The sequence below is a fragment of the Schistocerca nitens genome, chromosome 2 (genome assembly GCF_023898315.1).
Source record: "Schistocerca nitens isolate TAMUIC-IGC-003100 chromosome 2, iqSchNite1.1, whole genome shotgun sequence".
Classification (NCBI taxonomy): Eukaryota; Metazoa; Arthropoda; class Insecta; order Orthoptera; family Acrididae; genus Schistocerca; species Schistocerca nitens.
Window position 1 is genome coordinate 481,452,125 of NC_064615.1, and position 12,837 is coordinate 481,464,961.

Consider the following 12,837-nt stretch of genomic DNA (forward strand, 5'->3'; position numbering starts at 1 on the left):
ATTCCACCCTCAGTTTCTAAATATTCTAAACAAACAAGAAGCTCATCTACTTTGTTTTTTAATCCCCTGATATTTTGATGCAATATACTAACATTATTTTTCATTTTAATGTTACGAAAATCTCGTGATATTTTAACTTCTCCAGTACCTGCCTGTCTGAACTTCTCATTAAACTTAAGTTCAATCAATGTAGGCTTATTGGACTGATCTTAGCCAAAAAATGTACTCCCATGAGTTTCAGTGCCCCTCCCCCCCCACCCCTTCCCTTAAAGATTTTGCTATCATCCCAGCCAGTTTACCCTTTCCTTGACGTGACGTGACGGGACGTGACTGCCAGCGTGAATTGGCCTTTATCTAGCTTCATTTACTGCCCCTGATTACAGGAAATTAACAGTAATATCAGGTTGTCGTTCATATAGTTCTAGAAACCACGCAAGTGTCCCTGCCGTCCATTGTTTTATCTTTTTTCTCAGTAGGAAAACGGAAACTCACTGAAATCGAACCGAGTAGATTCTAGAAAAACTCTGATAGAATGCTTGTGTTTCGAAATACAGCCATCTGGGAGCAGTCGAATGATGCTTTTCATAGCTGGCGAAAAGACTAGTGACGTTACAAAGTATAGCTGAGCTGAAATTTTCCATGGCATGACATAAGGGTCTTCAATTGGGTGTTAACACTTTCAACTGCGGTGCCAGTTCCGTATACCACTAGCTGCAGCATCGCTTTAGTTCCGTGTGTGAACCTGGCTCTGTCGATTATTATACAACTTTCGATATACGCAACATAGAATTTTGCAGTGTAGTCTGCTCTTCGAGTGCAGTTTCACTGGTCACAATGGTGAACATTGTTTGAAATGAACATTATTAATAGAAATGTGAAAAAATTATTGCTTTGTGTCATTGTGCTTGTTATACGTAAGTTGGAGATTGTGATTATCACTATGTGTAAATAACTTCCATTCAGGTGACTACAAGTGTTGCCTGCTGCTTCGTAGATTTTTTGGAAAGTGAAAGTTGTATTTTGGAGATAAGATCAAAACAAATTTTCTAATTCAATCGACAATGTTTTTGACCGAGTTTCGAACGAGAAAGTCTTTGAATGAATGTATCGTCCATATTATTGGTTTATCTGCTGCATGCGCGTGTTTAACCGTGGCTGTTTGTAAATTGTTTCCAATATTTTGAAATTTGAGATGCTTCATTATTTTTACCCGTGTTTCGATTCTCTGTACCACTGTTGGCTTTTGTGTGGTACTGTGGTAATTAATTGAGAGGAAAAGTATGTGTGAATAGCTACGCTATTCAGAAAGAAAAGTATGTTATTTGCTTGCCTTGATCTGCAATATAAATAGTTGGTTGAACACAACTGCTGTAAGTTTTCGATACTGGGATAACGTATTTAGACAGTTAATTGACCAGTTGCATATTGTCATGGGGCGTTGAATAGTAGAGACTAAATCAGAATCGAGTACATCGTCCTGTTGTTGATGTAGGATAAGGTTGTGCTTTTGATGTGGATTAAAGGCTACAAAAGCCCTTTATTTCTTGGTACATATTCCGAAGTTATGCATTTCTTTAAACGCAGTTGCTTGTGTACGTAATGTGACTCTGCCAATAAGCTTTGTGTATAGAGTTGGAAAAACATATACAGTTTTATACCTATTATCGGTCATCAAATGTATCACTTTCGAGATTTTTAATGCGTGGGGGAACAACACACACACACTCAGTAAACGATAAAATAAAAATGTGAAGCCTTTGGCTCATACTGTGAGATAGTGATATAGGTAAGAAGCAGAAAATTTTTTACCAGTATCACTCCTCTCAGCTTTTTCTAAAGTAATTGAGAGGTTAAGTAATAAATCGCCAAACAGTGAAATGACCATAACCTTCTGAATAGTTATCACAATGGCTTTCAAACAAGTAGTAGTGGAGTGGCATTCTCCTGTACAGTAACAGCATCGTTTTTAATGTCTGTTATGGATGTTGAATTTTGACTAGGTGGGTTGAATTCTTCAGCCTGTTTTAATGGGTAGTTCAGTTGGAGCATGTGAAATTTTATATCAGTGAAGCAATTTTGAAGTGTACTATTCAGCCACAATTAAGAGCCAAATATTTGTTGTGTAATCAGCCTGTTTGACTGTGCCATTTGTAGATCTGTTGAACACTAACACATTACAACTCACTGAAATTGGCTCAGTATAAGAGGAATTCTTCAAAACCACTATCTCCTCTGCAGTACATTGTATTTGTTACAAGATGTATTGTAATTTTTTGTTTGGATGTTGTTAGTGACACTGTAGGAAAGTGAAATCTTCATCTATATCCAAAACTACTGTTAGGAGTTTCAGGTTAAAAGCAGTGTATATTTTTTTGTCCATGCAAAATCTAGCTTTCATTTTAATGTGAATGTGTGTTAATAGCATATATTGGTACTTCTGTAGTGGTGCGGCATATTTGCATATTGAAGAACTTACCTTGGTACATCCGATGTCAGTGTTGTTGATGTGAGGTGAAAGCTGCTGAGAGAAATTACACTAGGACAGATATTTTTGGTCCAATCACAAACAATAGAGGCAAAGAATAATTTCAAATATTACTTCTATACCAAAATAGTCATTTAGTGAAAACTAATACTTAAGAAATTAGCTAAGGGTTGAGAAAAAGACCAAATGCAATTGTCTGGGGCAAAGGTACTGGAAAATATTGCTAAATCATCTTTGTACTCAGGTAGTCGTTGGTCTTGGAAACATCTCCTGATGAGCAAGGCAAACCAGGTGGCTGTATTTGAACACAAATGGGCCCATATCATCTTTGAATGAGTGAATTAGCCCATACTATGACCATGATTCACTGTGTTCTTAAAATATTCACCCAGTGTAGATCAATACAAATAGCACTGTGTTTCCTGGTGGAGTTAAGATTGCTGTTTTAAAGACTGCAAAACACTTTCAGTATCTGTGGCAAAATATTATTTAATTTTTAGCACTAATCTTTGTGTGTTTAATAAATTCACTTTAATGCAACAAATTGTTAGTCAGACCGGTGTGATGTGTTTAAATTGCATGGTGATAAAAGGGTTTGCCGAGTAGTGGCCAGCATTTGTCAGGATCCTACACACAGTTGCCTTCAAGTGATCACTGTTAGGGGAAGTTCAGACATCAACTGCCCAAATGATTTAGCCAGTGTGTGAATGGAGGAGCTGGCAGGTTAGTTCCCACTGAAATTTAATCACAAGAAGTGCCTATAGGCTGTTCCACTAGGGTTATACTGACCTTTGGCAGCACAAAACTGGTGTGACAGTGTGCAGATAAATCCAGTAAGTATTAATTTTCCTCTGAATATGTTAATACTGTATGTAATGCAGAAATTTGTAATGAATATAATTAACGCAAAATCCACATGTGATAAAAGCTATGTAAATCACTCCATTACACTTCTGTATAGGCAACTGATTTTTAGTTATCTTGTACGGTAGTTGTAGCATTCTTATGGGCCACTTCTTCATCACAGCTGCTGTTTCTTCTTTAGTTTACAACTGTAGTTCCCCTATCACATCCTGGCTGCAGTATTCTGTGTAATCTGTGACTTTGGACTTAGGCTTGGTCATTATGAAGACCATTACAACCTGTACCATTGAAGATATGCAGTTTCAGTACCTGCTCAGAAAACTTAAAGGACAGCTTAAACCAAGCAGTGTGGTAGTCATGGTATTGCTCTCATACATGTTAGCAGAACTTGGAGTAAATGGTGAAATCCCGATAGCTTCTTACCTGCTTTCATTGCAGGTTGAGAAAATATTACTGCCTGACTGATGACTCACTCATATTAGACCATCCTACAAAAACGGATGTGTTATGTAGGTCATTTCTATTAAGTGTCTTCTCTAAACTTGAGATGGCCTACAGTATTGCTCCAAGACATAATAGAATTGGACATCACTTTAGAAGGATCTTCCTGGGACATCTATCCCAAGTTCTTATTTATTTTGTTGAAGTACTCTTGGAATGAATTCAGCAAGGAAATTATCTTTGCAATTTAATTAGCAGCAAATTATCCCGAGTAAGGAGCCATTCCAGCAATTTTAAAATATTTTTCATTCGGTTTCACAATAATTGCTACACATAATTTCCAGTTGATAGGGAGGCCAGAGGTATAGGTGGAGAAATCTAATGTCAAAATTCTTTTGAACAATTTGTGTATTGTTTTTAATTGACCTGACTGAAACCTTTGGGATACAATTTAAAATTTTGCAAATTTTGTGAAAGAAAGTTTTGTTAACATTGCCTGGCTGGTGAGGAGAGGAGTTCTTCTGACCACCATATTAACCTACAGTGTCCCAAGTTAAATCCCAAACCTCTCCAAAGTTTCTCAGTGGACAGTGGAATGTGATTCTTGCAGATGATGGTCCAGATGCTGTAGGGAGTTCTTTGATGAATGAGGCTTTCAGGTTCTCCCTGCTCCTTTCCTTATCAACATCCGTGTAACACTATTTCTAAACTGTGTCATATACAGTATACATTTACATCCAGGAGGTCATAGCTGTACATCACATTTCACAGGTGGATGTGAGTGAAGGAAATTCATCTGATTTATGTTGCAGCAGTTGTAAAGGACATGCCAGCCAGCATTGGAAAATGGTGTTTCCATGTACTTGTTGCCATCACAGTACTCCTGCATGTTAGGTTAGGTTCTATATCTGTTGGTACAATTAACAAGAGAGAACAACTAAATGGCGTAACACACATTGGACTATCTATATAATAACAATAATTACAATGGGTGTATCTAACTATGACACTGTGTATGGTCTATCTAGTAAAGCCTTAATAATTGGCTGTCTGCAAAACCATTTTGTGAAATAAAAGAATTTTATGATACGCTGAATTTAGGCTTTGGTTCTTATGATTTTAAGTTTGCGATTTGTCTTGACAATTTTGTTGATACAGTGAGGAATGCAGTGGTGTTAATTATCAAGGGCAAACAGCCATTTTCCATTGTTTTGTCTCCTCACCTCCCTGCCCTTGTTTTATGTTAAGCTTAAATCATTAAAATATGTTTTGAATCAACTTTTCTCTCTCTCTCTCTCTCTCTCTCTCTCTCTCTCTCTCTCTCTCTCTCTCTCTGTGTGTGTGTGTGTGTGTGTGTGTGTGTGTGTGTGTGTGTGTGTGTCCGTCCGTCCACAATACTTTTAGCTTTATGGCAAAGCTCAATAAGTTTCTGAAATTATTTCTTTCTTTTACAGTTTTGTGTTTCTATAAAAATTGGGTACATAGTGAAGAACTATACACATATGAGCACGCATACTCCAGATTGCACAGCGCTGATAGCAAATATGTTACGCATCTGTCACCAGTGGATGTCGGTGGTTCCCATGAACAGTATCATGCCACCAAAAATATTCTTGAAGACCAGCAGAGAATCAAGGAATTGGAAGCTCAGATTAAGAAGCTAGAAGCAAGGATTCCACAGAGATATCCAGATGTTACTTTCTTGAACTATAAACTGAGAAAAAGAATTCTTGTTAGTACATATTCTTTTTTCTGCATAAGTGAAAGTATTGTTACTTACAGTGTGTGTGTGTGTGTGTGTGTGTGTGTGTGTGTGTGTGTGTGTGTGGTTTTTGCAGTGAGGTAGTCAAAGCACGTACAACCTGTCAGTATGACAATAGAGTGCAGAACAGACAAATGACATGGTGTCCTGTGTTTGGCCAGTCAGGTCATGGATGTTCAATGCTTAGTGCACTCCCTCTAGCAGGTCATACAGGCACTAAGGTTTCCAGGTATTATCATGTTCAGGGTATACAATAAATGTCTTGATTCCTGTCATGGACAGTAAAATGTTGATGGTGAGGTTACAGTTACTATGGTGGATTGTAAAACCAGAGACGGTCTGAAGCAAATGTCTCACATGTGTATCTGTATTCACCATACATTTTGGGACACAAAGATTTATGTGGGGGCTGGAACACTGGCATTAGACATGCACAACCTGAAAAGAGGTTATTTGATCTGACAAGTCATGGTACACATAGATAGATACACTTTGGTTGGTTGCGCGCCTGGGGTGGGGGGTTGGTTAATTGCTCAAAAAGCACATTACACAATTCATCCTGTGTTCCAACAGTGTACTGTTGTGGGAAGAGTTGAGGGTAATATCTACTGGAGATGAGGGTAGGGGTTTATTATAAATATATATCTAACTAGTGAAAGACATGGATATCTACTATATGATTATGTGCCTTCACCACCCTGTGTGTGTCAGCAGCATGGTACAAGTCTTTCAGTCAGATGCTACTTCAGCAACTAATATGTTCCTAGCATACCCATAGTAATCCTACTGTAAGGGGTCCTCTAGTTTTAATGTATGATCTAAACACCGTGTCATTCGTGGCAGATCTTCGCATCATTGAGAGGTGATGGTTACATTAAAGACAGACTGAAATATTCTGTTGTTGGCCAGGATTTGGTCCTTCAACCTTTGGGTTTCCAAGCACATGCTACTAGATTACCAGGCTTGGTGACCCTTTAGTTCAGGCCTGACCAAGATTTGCCCTCATGCTTCACGGGTGCAGCAGTGTTGCTCAGTGCTCTGGCTTCCCCGGCCACTTTGCTGTTTCTAGCTGTGATGTAAATGGGATATCTATATGCTGAATGCTACACAAGGGAGAAACTATGGAATATGTCTTTGTGACACAGTGTTATTATTTCTAAAATGTGAATATTGCAGCTTACTTTTATAAGGGTTTTATCAGTAGTATCAATGTTCAACCTTTTACTTTCTTCCAAAGCAATAACTTTATACTTGAGTTAGTGCGTTAAATAGTATATGGTGAGCAGAACTACAAAAAACTTTACGTACAGGCATTTATCATTGAGCTGTTTTGTTTAAACAATGGAAAATCCAGGATGGAATAATGAATAGGGTAGATTGCTACCATATAGAAGATAGGGTGACATGCAGACAGACACAGCAGATAAGATTAATTTTTGTTTGATTACTCACTCTTGTCTGCCATACCTTACCAAATTATACTCCCCTTGTGTTAAACCATTAAATAATTTTTTTCCCCTAGTTGTCACCTTCAGTTCAGTCAGCATTCACTCCTGTTCATCAGAAGACAAGTGCATCATATTGTCTTTGTGGCTGGTACTGTGATGACATTCAAATCACTGTACACTATGTGATCAAAAGTATCTGCCACCTGGCTGAAAATAACGTATAAGTTCATGGAGCCCTCCATCTGTAATCCTGGAATTCAATATGGTGTTGGCCCACCCTTAGCCTTGATTACAGCTTCCACTCTTGCAGGCATATGTTCAGTCAGGTGCTGGAAGATCTCTTGGGGAATGGCAGCCCATTCTTCAGGGAGTGTTGCACTGAGGAGAGGTCAGTGAGGCCTGGCAAGAAATCGGCGTTCCGAAACATCCCAAAGGTGTTCTAGCCTATAGGATTCAGGTCAGGACTCTTTGCAGGCCAGCCCATTACAGGGATGTTATTGTCGTGTAACCACTCCACCACAGGCATTAAATTATGAACAGGTGCTCGATCGTGTTGAAAGATGCAGTCGCCATCCTCGAATTGCTCTTCAATAGTGGGAAGCAAGAAGGTGCTTAAAACATCAATGTAGGCCTGTGCTATGATACTTCCACGCAAAACAACAAGGGGTGCAAGCTCCCTCCATGAAAAACACAACCACACCATAACACCACTGCCTCCGAATTTTACTGTTGGCAGTACACACGCTGGCAGAGGATATTCACCGGGAATTCGCCATACCCACACACTGCCATTGGATTGCCACATTGTGTACCGTGATTCGTCATTCCACACAATGTTTTTCCTCTGTTCAACCGTCCAATGTTTACACTCCTTACACCAAGTGAGGCGTAATTTGGCATTTACCGGCATGATGTGTGGCTTATGAGCAGCCGCTCGACCATGAGATCCAAGTTTTCTTGCCTCCTGTCTAACTGTCATAGTACTTGCAGTGGATCCTGATGCAGTTTGGTATTCCTGTGTCATGGTCTGGATAGATGTCTACCTATTACACATTATGACCCTCTTCAACTGTCGGTGGTCTCTTGTCAGTCAACAGACAAGGTTGTCCTGTACATTTTTGTGCTGTGCATACCCCTTCACGTTTCTGCTTCACTGTCAAATTGGAAACTGTGGGCCTAGGGATTTTTAGGAGTGTGGTAATCTTGTGTACAGACGGATGACACTAATGACACCCAATCACCTCATCACATTCAAAGTCCGTGAGTTCCGCGGAGCGCCCCATTCTACTCTCACGATGTCTTATGATTACTGAGTTGCTGGTATGGAGTACCTGGCAGTAGGTGGCAACACAGTGCACCTAATATGAAAAACATATGTTTTTGGTGTTGTCCTGATACTTTTGATCACATAGTGTATTACCAGCTCAAATACTGTGATGGCATATTAAGAACTTTGTGTGATACTAAACTTGGAGAGGTTGAAAAAAGTCAGCCAACTAGTTGCAAATAAAGGCTTATTGGAACCCTTTACCGACATTTCAGTAATGATATAATTATCTTCTTCAGAAGATGTAATGAACACTAAACATGACATTACTGGTTACAAAAAGTGGTATTTTAAACAAAACACAAGTAACAACTGTAGACAATAAATTTTAAGGTAATCATAGTCACTCGTTCCATCATATGCTGATAAAGTACATTGAATAAAGCCAAATGGCTCTTGTTATATGAGACATGTTTTTCTTTTAATGTTTTTGAGCCTAATTTGAATCTGGAATCTTTTGGCTGTTCTACTTCCTCTGCTGTCTGTAACTTCTTTGTTGCTAATTTGAAGTTTCTCCATTTTAACAACAAGGTTTCAATAAAATTTTAGTTCATTTTGCCCCCCTCCTCCTCTTTTTAACAGTATTCATTACTTTTGTTAGAACATTTCTACTAAATGCACTGGGAAATGTCATTGCTGTGTTACTTTGTTTCAGAATGTTTTTATATGCACTTTTTATATGTTTAATTTTGTTATTGCTTTAGATTAACATTGGCCCTATATAAGGCAAAATTTTCTTTTCTATTTCAATGTACATAAGTTACGCAATACATTCGAGGCACATATATTTAGTGCCTTCTGTATGTAGCTTTCCTTAATGTTAAAACCTGTACATTTGGGCATCTGACCTTTGGTGTTTGTGGCATACAACCTTAAGCGAATGGACAACTGCACTTGGCATTTAATCTTCAAACCTGAGATGCTGTGTTGCCACGCTCTTCAGCTATGGCTTGTGATATTTTGTTCTTAAGCTGAATGTCCCCCCCCCCCCACCCCCCACCCCCCCAATGAACCATTGACCTTGCCGTTGGTGGGGAGGCTTGCGTGCCTCAGCTATACAGATAGCCGTACCGTAGGTGCAACCACAACGGAGGGGTATCTGTTGAGAGGCCAGACAAACGTGTGGTTCCTGAAGAGGGGCAGCAGCCTTTTCAGTAGTTGCAAGGGCAACAGTCTGGATGATTGACTGATCTGGCCTTGTAACAATACTGGCCTTGTAACAATAACCAAAACGGCCTTGCTGTGCTGGTACTGCGAACGGCTGAAAGCAAGGGGGAAACTATGGCCGTAATTTTTCCCGAGGGCATGCAGCTTTACTGTGTGATTAAATGATGATGGCGTCCTCTTGGGTAAAATATTCCGGAGGTAAAATAGTCCCCCATTGGGATCTCCGGGCGGGGACTACTCAAGAGGATGTCGTTATCAGGAGAAAGAAAACTGGCGTTCTACGGATCGGAGCGTGGAATGTCAGATCACTCAATCGGGCAGGTAGGTTAGAAAATGTAAAAGGGAAATGGATAGGTTAAAGTTAGATATAGTGGGAATTAGTGAAGTTCGGTGGCAGGAGGAACAAGACTTCTGGTCAGGTGACTACAAGGTTATAAACACAAAATCAAATAGGGGTAATGCAGGAGTAGGTTTAATAATGAATAGGAAAATAGGAATGCGGGTAAGCTACTACAAACAGCATAGTGAACGCATTATTGTAGCCAAGACAGATACGAAGCCCACACCTACTACAGTAGTACAAGTTTATATGCCAACTAACTGTGCAGATGACGAAGAAATTGAAGAAATGTATGATGAGATAAAAGAAATTATTCAGATAGTGAAGGGTGACGAAAATTTAATAGTCATGGGTGACTGGAATTCAAGAGTAGGAAAAGGGAGAGAAGGAAACGTAGTGGGTGAATATGGATTGGGGGAGAGAAATGAAAGAGATAACCGTCTGGTAGAATTTTGCACAGAGCATAACTTAATCATAGCTAACACTTGGTTTAAGAATCATGAAAGAAGGTTGTATACATGGAAGAACCCTGGAGATACTAAAAGGTATCAGATAGATTATATAATGGTAAGATAGAGATTTAGGAACGAGGTTTTAAATTGTAAGACATTTCCAGGGGCAGATGTGGACTCTGACCACAATCTATTGGTTATGACCTGTAGATTAAAACTGAAGAAACTGCAAAAAGGTGGGAATTTAAAGAGATGGGACCTGGATAAACTGAAAGAACCAGAGGTTGTAGAGAGTTTCAGGGAGAGCATAAGGGAACAATTGACAGGAATGGGGGAAAGAAATACAGTAGAAGATGAATGGGTAGCTTTGAGGGATGAAGTAGTGAAGGCAGCAGAGGATCAAGTAGGTAAAAAGACGAGGGCTAGTAGAAATCCTGGGTAACAGAAGAAATATTGAATTTAATTGATCAAAGGAGAAAATACAAAACTGCAGTAAATGAAGCAGGCAAAAAGGAATACAAACGTCTCAAAAATGAGATCGACAGGAAGTGCAAAATGGCTAAGCAGGGATGGCTAGAGGACGAATGTAAGGATGTAGAGGCTTATCTCACTAGTGGTAAGGTAGATACTGCCTACAGGAAAATTAAAGAGACCTTTGGAGATAAGAGACCCACTTGTATGAATATCAAGAGCTCAGATGGAAACCCAGTTCTAAGCAAAGAAGGGAAAGCAGAAAGGTGGAAGGAGTATGTAGAGGGTCTATACTAGGGCGATGTACTTGAGGACAATATTATGGAAATGGAAGAGGATGTAGATGAAGATGAAATGGGAGATACGATACTGCGTGAAGAGTTTGACAGAGCACTGAAAGACCTGAGTCGAAAAAAGGCCGCGGGAGTAGACAACATTCCATTGGAACTACTGACGGCCTTGGGAGAGCCAGTCCTGACAAAACTCTACCATCTGGTGAGCAAGATGTATGAAACAGGCGAAATACCCTCAGACTTCAAGAAGAATATAATAATTCCACTCCCAAAGAAAGCAGGTGTTGACAGATGTGAAAATTACCGAACAGTCAGTTTAATAAGCCACAGCTGCAAAATACTAACACGAATTCTTTACAGACGAATGGAAAAACTGGTAGAAGCCGACCTCGGGGAAGATCAGTTTGGATTCCGTAGAAATACTGGAACACGTGAGGCAATACTGACCTTACGACTTGTCTTAGAAGAAAGATTAAGGAAAGGCAAACCTACGTTTCTAGCATTTGTAGACTTAGAGAAAGCTTTTGACAATGTTGACTTGAATACTCTCTTTCAGATTCTGAAGGTTGCAGGGGTAAAATACAGGGAGCGACAGGCTATTTACAATTTGTACAGAAACCAGATGGCAGTTATAAGATTCGAGGGACATGAAAGGGAAGCAGTTGTTGGGATGGAGTAAGACAGGGATGTAGCCTCTCCCCGATGCTATTCAATCTTATATTGAGCAAGCAGTAAAAGAGACAAAAGAAAAGTTCGGAGTAGGTATTAAAATCCATGGAGAAGAAATAAAAACTTTGAGGTTCACCAATGGCATTGTAATTCTGTCAGAGACAGCAAAGGACTTGGAAGAGCAGTTGAATGGAATGGACAGTGTCTTGAAAGGAGGGTGTAAGTTGAAAATCAACAAAAGCAAAACAAGGATAATGGAATGTAGTCGAATTAAGTCTGGTGATGCTGAGGGAATTAGATTAGGTAATGACACTTAAAGTAGTAAAGGAGTTTTGGTATTTGGGGAGCAAAATAACTGATGATGGTCGAAGTAGAGAGGATATAAAATGTAGACTGGCAGTGGCAAGGAAAGTGTTTCTGAAGAAGAGAAATTTGTTAACATCGAGTATTGATTTAAGTGTCAGGAAGTTGTTTCTGAAAGTATTTGTATGGAGTGTAGCCATGTATGGAAGTGAAACATGGACGATAAATAGTTTGGACAAGAAGAGAATAGAAGCTTTCGAAGTGTACTGCTAGAGAAGAATGCTGAAGATTAGATGGGTAGATCATACAACTAATGAGGCAGTATTGAATAGGATTGGGGAGAAGAGAAGTTTGTGGCACAACTTGACCAGAAGAAGGGATCAGTTGGTAGGACATGTTCTGAGGCATCAAGGGATCACCAATTTAGTATTGGAGGGCAGCGTGGAGGGTAAAAATCGTAGAGGGAGACCAAGAGATGAATACAATAAGCAGATTCAGAAGGATGTAGGTTGCAGTAGGTACTGGGAGATGAAGAGGCCTGCACAGGATAGAGTAGCATGGAGAGCTGCATCAAACCAGTCTCAGGACTGAAGACCACAACAACAACAACAACAAGATGAATGTCTCGTACAAGCCATTTGGCTTTATTTAGTGTAGGGCATCAGCATTTGATGTAACAAGGGAGTGAGCATATCTTTAAATTTTTTATCTGCATTTGTTTCTTCTTTGTTTTGTTTAAAATAATTTTGTAACCCCTAATGTAATTTTTAGGGTTCAGTACACCTTCTGAGGAACATAATTCCATAACTACCGAA

At 39.4% G+C, this 12,837-nt stretch overlaps 1 protein-coding gene across 1 annotated transcript in view; it reads left to right on the forward strand.

Annotated features, from left to right (window-relative positions):
- Positions 1-786: 786 nt before the first annotated feature.
- The window catches only part of LOC126236413 (UDP-glucuronic acid decarboxylase 1), a 71,637-nt gene continuing 59,586 nt past the window's right edge, over positions 787-12,837 (forward strand). The window contains exons 1-2 of the mRNA XM_049945709.1: positions 787-914; positions 5,245-5,522. Of these exons, the coding sequence (XP_049801666.1) occupies positions 854-914; positions 5,245-5,522 (339 nt within the window). The 5' untranslated portion in view covers positions 787-853. The remainder of the gene's footprint in view (positions 915-5,244; positions 5,523-12,837) is intronic.